The sequence below is a fragment of the Diachasma alloeum genome, unplaced genomic scaffold, assembly GCF_001412515.2.
Source record: "Diachasma alloeum isolate Michigan unplaced genomic scaffold, Dall2.0 Dall_scaffold_00690, whole genome shotgun sequence".
In the NCBI taxonomy this organism is placed as follows: Eukaryota; Metazoa; Arthropoda; class Insecta; order Hymenoptera; family Braconidae; genus Diachasma; species Diachasma alloeum.
Window position 1 is genome coordinate 230,684 of NW_021680822.1, and position 8,653 is coordinate 239,336.

The window sequence follows — 8,653 nt, forward strand, 5'->3', positions numbered from 1 at the left end:
ATGTATCCTGAAATTTTATCGCGAGTCCAGTATGGATCCTTTTCGTATTGTTTCGTCATTTCGTATATATCAACCAATGGGTGCGGATGTAATCTTTCTTTTAATCGGTGTTCACTTCTTATTTTTTGAACTATTTCGATACTTGGCGCTTCATCTCTATTTCCGAGTTGTTGAGTCAAAGAATGTGACTTGAAAAACATTTCATCCTGCAGATTAAATGCTGTCCCAACGTTTCCCATTTTTTGGCTAATTTTTCTCGTTCTTTTCCCGTGATTGGTTTTCTGTAAACTTCTCCTGGTTTGTGTTCAATTTTCTTCGTCTGTGAAACTGTTACCCTTGTGTTCTTAAAAGGTTTTCCTATTGGCTCATTCACTGCGCACTTGAAGTGCATACATAAAGAATTTTTACATTTCACAATCGCGAAAAAATCATGCTGATTTTTTTTGGTTCTCTTGCCATAACATCGATAATAGCGGGCTCTCAATGAGCATCCTTTATACACATCACGTTTCTTCATATATTCTATGAATTTCGTCGTCCACCCCGTTTTTAACTTACATTTCGATATTAAATATGATCTCCAAAACCTCTTGGGTAAAATGAAATCTTCATTATGGAATTTAAATGCAGATTTAACTTTCTGTGTGGAGATTCTCGGTCGTTTCCGGGTTGATTTTGTAGGGTAAATGATTTTATCGGTAGAAGAGAAAAGGTTATCCATCGGAGATAAGGCAAATTTAAGAAAAAAAAATATGAATGAGGAATTAAATCTCGTCTAAATATTTACATGATTTATGACTGAAGGGTCCGAGCAATCGAAAGTACGACACCTCGCTCTCTTTCCTCCTGACCGGTGCCACGACAACATCTCTCAGTATACTTAAATCCATTGGGATCCCAAAAATCTTTAAGTCGCACAAGTACACGTGCAAATTTTGGTTAATTGTACATGTTGAACTGCAGTCAACACGTATGAGATAAGTACAAACGTTTTATACCTTTAAATTGTTGGATTTTTATTGAGTTCGATGGTGGCGGAGGATTGAGGCAAATTCTCCTGAATATATTTTTTCTATTGTCGAGATCCTACAATTCGATTGGCCATTTTGAAATTTCTCGTATTCATTATTTCTTGAGATCATTTGTTGGGAGATTGACGAGAAATTGAATTTTTCAATTGTATTGAGTCATTATTACGATAACAATTAATGTGTTGAGGAATGGGTTATGCGTGATGAATGAATAATTCGAAAGAACATTTTTTTTTTATATTTGTGATTTAAAGAAAGTACGAAGACTAATCTGGATAATTTATAAGACTTGACCGATTATCTGACAATTTTCTCATGAAATCATGTTTTTGACGAATCCAAGTGACTAAAGCAATAAATAATCTTAAATAACTTCGTATTGGAAATACTAGTGTCGATTGTGGTTCATTTATCAATGCTTTTAATTTATTATTTATTTGAAAATATTGAGTGCACGGAAATTCTACTTCTGAGGATCTTTATTGGTTCTTTGTTTCTTCTTCTCGTTATAAATTTATTGATTATTGTTCAATCCCTTTTCTTAGCTTTCTGGTGAATTTATCGTTTCTTACACTCAACAAAATATCCTCCATTAATTTCGTCTAAACATCTACATCAAATAAATTTCATTATAATTTCGCACTTTCGGGGTCTTCATTGCATTTTTCCGCGTTTCCCTCGCCCAAAACTTCTTCAAGATCTGCATCATCTTCGCTGGAATCATTGTCAGCTACATCGTGTGAAGAAGGTGGGGGAACATAATCCGGGGAATCAGCTTCTTCATTCATATCTTCATCAGCACGCTTCAATGGGGGGGATGTTGTGGCCCGGCTTTTTGTCTGTGTAAAGGAACGAGTAATTTTTTCAGTTTCCTCAGGCGAAGACTGCTCATGTATGGAAACCCGTTCATCGCTGCTCATCCCGCTTCGGTTTCCGAAGATGCTATGGGCTGTTGGGGTTTTCACTGACGAATATTGTAATGGTACATCATTCTTTTTCTTCGGTTCTGGAGTCGAAGGTACGAATTCATTGTTGACAGGGTCACTAATATCGTTATCCTCCTATGAATCATTATTTTCATTCGCTGGAAACTGTGACGGATATTCTCTCTGGATAAGTAAAGAATTAAGGGTTTGTTCATCTGCAAAAATGTCTGATTTCTCATGTGTGCGAACATCACAAGTTGTCGCTGTGAAACTATTATCATCGGATACTTCAAGGGAATGATGTCTGGATGAATGCAAGAGGGTATTCGATTTTTCTCTTACAGGTGATGATTTTGATAATCGAGTATTATTCTTCGGGTCATTTCCTGAATTGTCCTATTCTTCCGTTGATTTAGGCCACTTGGATGATGGTTGCTTAGGATTCACTAAAGAGAGATTCTGATCATTGCTTGGGTCTTGTTCATCATTTTCATGAGAGTGAGGCGAATTAATTGTACGATCGGAATTTCCTTCCTCCTCTGTTGGGGTCGTACACTGAGATCGTGCTCGTTTGAGTTCGTATTGGACTGGAACACCAAGAGACATATCACCAGAAACTTGGGAGGTGACTTTGGGTCCATTGGCGGAGTTGGACTCCTCTCAATCTTTGGGCTGGGCTAGGCATTCTGCAGCCAACAAACTGCAAAGGGCGCTGTTGTGGGCCTATTCCGATGTTGCTGTCAGACGAAATGGATCCCTCGAAGGAAGACAAAACCCCAGACCGCTGTCTCAATGCCAGAACAACTTGAAGGTCTGACTGTGGCATTGTCTACTTTCACTAATAGACTGAATCATCCACTGGCTACTCAGTCTGAGCCAAACCTCATCGAGAATCAATCCCAGAGGGTCCCGATGCACGCTGTCTCTGAACCAGCCCCATCAGTGGAGACTATTTTCACTAAATCGAAGCGAAAGAAGTCGGCGATTCCTCTTGAATTCTGAAGTCCTCGAATTCGAAACACCTAGACCAGCACCGAAATGATAAGTAGAGGACTGTAAGCAATATTCCAAAGATATGTTTACACCCATTTTGATCTCTTTAAGTATATTTAATTCCATTGCTAGACCGCAGAAACAATTCACTAATTGGTTAATTGATAACACAAACTTGGAGAAAATAAATAAGTGAAAATATGAGCTGAAGCAAAGTCGTGCAAACATATCTTGGGAAATGCAAATTCGTCAAATTCGTGATGACAGTCACGTAGAATGTAAGTCATGGGGTCAATTAATTTTGGGGATAATAATAAAAATTCAAATGAATAAAATATATATATATATATATATATATATATATACATTTGATGTTGAGCAGTTTTGAAGAAAATAGCAGTCGAAGTGGTTTTAATAAATACTTTTACCTTAAGGCCTCTTGATCACTATTATCATTATCATCATGTATGTCAGTTATGTCGACATTCGCAGTAGATTTGTCTCATCAAATCTTTAATTGTTCCAATAATAATTATTTTAATCAGAGAGACACAAATCCACTGACGCTAGCAGCCATTTTAAAACCAATGAGAAGCATGACAATCCGTGAATAACAGGTAGAATTGTTGATCGATTCTACGATGAATTAACTTTGTAAATAGAATTTTTGTTATACCTTAACATAATTAAGGAATTCCAACAAGAGAGGTACAGATACGTCCATAATTCTCAGAAGCCGGTGTCAAATAATATACCAGTGTTCGATCGCCACAAACGAGTAAAAAGCCCAGAAAAACTCCATATTCCATCTCCCGAAACACAAAAACTTTTCCAACTGACAGGTAAAACAAGATTTTTTCACTTTGAATCCATAATCTCTCCAGAGACGATATTTAATTACGGATCGATAAATGCGTCAATAACACTCCCAAGTCATACTCGTTACTCTCTGTCTACTCCTCAAGGCGACATCTCATGAGCCGTGACAGCGACTCGGCGCCCAAAAGGCACGAAGTATACAGGAGATACGAAGTGATTCTCAACCTTATGAAAAGTGTCACGTCTCATAATCAGGCTTACCACCCTGAACGAATATGGAGGCAAAATAAAAATGTTCAAATTTACCATTCGTTTTCTAATTATAACTGGCTGATGAATTTATTCTTTTTGTTCATTTAAGTAATCAAACAATACACATAAACAATATCCCAATGAATAATCACACACGATCCTCTTCCGGAAGTTCATACATGCCCTCAAATTCCAACCAAGGGTCAGAGCGCTCGACTTCCTGAGCTTGCAACCAAGAATTATCCTCACCAAAGAGCTCTGTGAGATAAAAGGGATCTGCTACAGAAGCATGGCCCTCTCCCCAGAACCAATCCACACACTTGAGCCAAATGGGCCTCTGTAAGCAAAGATGACGTCTCAATCCAACCTCAAGGGCTACCTGCCCTTCAATATAGGCCTTCAGATGTTGCTTTACGAGGGGAGGACAGAAAGGGATAAGTCTCCCTGCATTAATCCCCTTGAACAAAAACTAATCCCGAATCGGAATTAATGAAAATGATAATATGAAATTTACCCAATGCTCATCTACCGCGCTGAAGAGATTCAGCCTGAGTAGAAGAAATCCGAGTCCGTGTCAGGTTCGAGGCGAAAGAACTTGAAGAAAAATTGCGAACGCAAGCGAAAATTTTCAACTCGAGTAAGGAGATAACACAATGAAATTCTATTATCTCCTTAGGGGGACTGCCATGTTAGAAAAATTAATAGAAGTTTATATGAAAATATTCGATCATTTCTGAAATAATCTCATAGAAAGAACGGAAATTCGAAAAAGATCGTCTTCAGACATCCGGTGTTATTTTTCTGCTTGAGGGAAAATCGTCGCTCGTGGGAGCGCTGAATCGATAAAAAGAAAAAATTTTAGCGCTCATACCCCAAAACTCAGCAGAAAAGAAAAAACGCAATAAAATAAAATTAGCACGTGACGAAACCACGTGATCTACCCCCACAGAAATCGCAGGAGTATCGTTCCCCTTAGCAATAAAAATTTTGGCATCCTAAGAGTCAGTCTCGTCTTAGCTGCAAACCAAAGCACATTATAAAATTCGAGCTCCTTGAATTTTTCACTCGGTTCGAAACCTCGGAATTAATTACAATCTGCCCGACGTACTAGTGAAATATAAAAAAAAATCAAGTCAATTCAAGTAAATTCGTAGCAAATACGCAGATCTTTAGAGCGCGGATTTCTACGCGAATTTGGTCGACAAACTGCGAATTGTTTCTTACGTCGCGTTGAAACAAAAAGTGCATGGACACAGTTACTAAAAAGAAGTCTTTATCACGAGAAACTTCAAACAACAATATTTAAACCACAATTCAAATTATTTTTAACCTTGAACGGACTCTTCTTAGAATTTTATGACAATAATAACATTATAAAAATAAAATTTGAAACTGAAAATTTAATATTTGGCAAAATCAGAAATTTTGTAAACACTTAAGCCAGTGCGAAAACGTGGGGACTCTTCTCTGGGTTAGTAGTGAATCAACAAACAGTGAGTAAATGAGCAAAAAGAATTTTTTTTAAAAGGGACCTCTTAATCTGGCGCTCACGTGAGTTTCGCGCGTTCTCTCCCAATTTATAAAAAGAAAACAAATTACGATAATAGTTGAGTCATTAATTTCCTATAAATATCATGTTGGTCAAATGCGTTCTAATAATTTCTGCGTTCGATTACCAAAAGGAAATCATAACTTGTTGAACGAAATTTTGTCAAACTTGTGTACTTTTCTTAACTTCGAATACTGTTGCGGAGGGTGTAAATAATCGATGGATATTCTTCGTTTTGTATTTTATGCACAATAACTGTATTAATTACTCGAGAAGAGATTATTGTATTACAATGTGGGACATGACGCGAACGCCATGCCATAGTAACTAGCCCAAAAAATACGTTAAGCAATGTAGGCAACTTTTGAAACTTAAAAGAAACTAGAAAATTACTTCTCTTGGGTTTTCTACTCTATCGACTGCCCAAACTATAACATCTCTCCCACCTTGGATTGTCAGCTAGACAATTCAACTAATAAACCTTTAAATTTAAACCTTTAAATATATGGAAACAAAAACATAGACTCTCAACTCAACCCCCTCTCAATCTATCAGTTTCGGGGGTTTTTTGACCACTCGTCCACTTCTAGTTAGCACCTTGCGATCCTCCACTCCTGGCAGGACTTCAGCAGCTTTGGTTTCCAATTTCTTCTTTTTCTCGGTGCCGGCACGACGAACTTTAGAGGCCGAAGGCACTGTATGCCAGTTCTCTGGCTCAGCGTCTGAAGCTCGGAGAATTTCCTCAATCTCGCTCATTGACATCTCCAACGGATACAGCTTCTGGATGGGTCTCGTGACATAACCATTTGCTGTCTTGAGTTTGACAACTCGAATTTCCCCATCCTTCCCTGGGAATACTTGATCGACTCGGGCAAGAGGCCATTCCAGCCTCTTAACGTTGTCACTCCCCACGAATACAACGTATCCTTCCTTGATCTTGATGACAGCTGGCTTGATGACCCCATGTTGCTTCAATTGTCCAAGGTATTCGATTCGGAATCGTGAACGTAGTTCCTCTCGTAATCTCTGGTGATAGTTGACTCTTGCATTCAGAGAAGTGGAGTCCGCCTTATCAAGATCAGGTACTCCATAATCAGGAAGATCTCTGAGAAACATATCTGGAGACAGAGGTACAAGCTGTTGGGTGTCTTCTGCTAGGTAGGTGAGAGGACGCGCATTGATGATCGCCTCACAGTCACAGAGGATAGTGGATATTTCCTCGAAGGTGAGGCAAGCCTTTCCCAACGTTCTTTTCAGGAGATCCTTCACCATTCTCACCATTCGCTCCCACCATCCACCCCACCAGGCTGCTGAGGGAGGGTTGAACCGCCAGTCAATACGTGTTGAAGCTCCCTGAGTTATAATCGTTTCCCAGTTCAAACTTCTCAGAGCATTGGATGCACCAACGAAGTTAGTGCCATTATCACTATATAACACAGCAGGACGTCCTCTACGAGCTATAAATCGTCTGAGTGCCTCCAAAAAGGAGTCCGTAGAGAGGGTAGACACCAATTCCAGGTGAATGGCTCGGTAGACTGCACAGGTAAACAAGACAATCCAGCTCTTGCTTCCATCTCTGAGAAAAAGTGGACTTGTCAAATCAACACCAGAAACTTCGAAGGCACTTGCATCTCTCACTCGATTTTCTGGAAGAGGTATTGAGATAGATTCCAGTCTCTTGGCAGTATATCTCTTACACCTCGCACAATTCCTCACAACGGATTGTACCGCTCGTCTGCTGGATAATATCCATACTCGTTCCCTTAGTTTATTGAGAGTGGTGTCAATGGAACCATGTTTGAGTTCTAGATGACAATCTTCAATCAACCTGTTCACCAACAAATGTCCACGATCCAGAATCACTGGACACCGGAAGCCCATGGAGTCATCACGATATGCTACTGGGGTCTTGAGTCGTAAGAGACCCATCTCGTCTCTGTAAACCACCAGATCACTTAGACGAGGATCTTTCTCCCCATCAAAACACTCAGACTGTACCATTTTGAAGACTGCATACTCTGCTGACTGTAGTTCTTGCGCTGTCAACGTCTGGATGCGGATCTTTTCTTTGTTCCTACAGTTGTTGACAAATCGTAAAGTCCAAGCAACAAGACGAATGATTTGAGAGTACCTCGAATACTTCCTCAAATACCAAGGGGGCTGGTTGTTCTCTGGGTTCAACTGCGATGAATTCGAGGCAGTGATCAATGTTATAGCAGTCTTTGGGGTCTTGAGCTTCTTAGTGGCCTTCTTCATCTTCATGTTGACCTCGTTCTCATCAACAGGTTCAACTGCTCGAGGCTACTGTTCAGGAGGCTACTTTAACCACTCTGGTCCCCGGTGCCACCTTGAATCCACCAATTGTTTAGCTGTGCAGCCCCTCGATGCCAAGTCGGCTGGATTGGAGACTCCAGGTACATGGGACCACTGCTCTGGATCCGTCAATTGGCGAATCTCCTGGATACGATTCCAGACAAAGGTTGCCCACTATTCCTTCGTATCCAGGTTAGTACTGTACTGGAGTCTGTCCAATAATACAACTCACAATGTAAATCTGGAACAGCAGAGACCACCGAGTGCATCAGCCTTGCTCCCACCGTTGCTGCCAGCAATTCAAGTCGAGGTATTGTGGTTTCTTTAGGAGAAATCCTTGCTTTTGCACTGACGAACTCGACTTCAACGCGGCTGTTGCTCTCTACTCTGGCAAAAATTACAGCTGCGTAAGCCAAGCTACTTGCATCTACGAATGCATGGAGAGAAATTCTGGATGCTTCCTCCTCCGGTTTGAATAGCCAGCGTGGAATCTTCACTTCTTTAAGCCAAGTCAGTTGGTCCATCCAGAGAACAAAGGCATCACGAACATCATCATCGACTCTGACATCCCAGTCGAGACCCTTAGCCCAAAGCTGTTGAAGAAGGATTTTAGGACAAATAACAACTGGACAAATCATACCGAGGGGGTCAAACAACTGCTGAGTAAATGAGAGCATCGTTCTCTTCGTGATGATGGATGGCTCGCCTTTCTGTACGAGTGGATTGACCAGTGACAGAGTGTCCTCTTCTCGATGCCAACGTAGGCCCAG

At 40.3% G+C, this 8,653-nt stretch overlaps 1 protein-coding gene across 1 annotated transcript; it reads right to left on the reverse strand.

The window, feature by feature from the left end:
• Positions 1-6,113: 6,113 nt before the first annotated feature.
• Positions 6,114-7,832, reverse strand: LOC107044225. Its single transcript, XM_015266032.1, has one exon. It carries the CDS (start codon positions 7,830-7,832, stop codon positions 6,114-6,116), a length of 1,719 nt encoding a protein of 572 aa, XP_015121518.1.
• Positions 7,833-8,653: the final 821 nt, after the last annotated feature.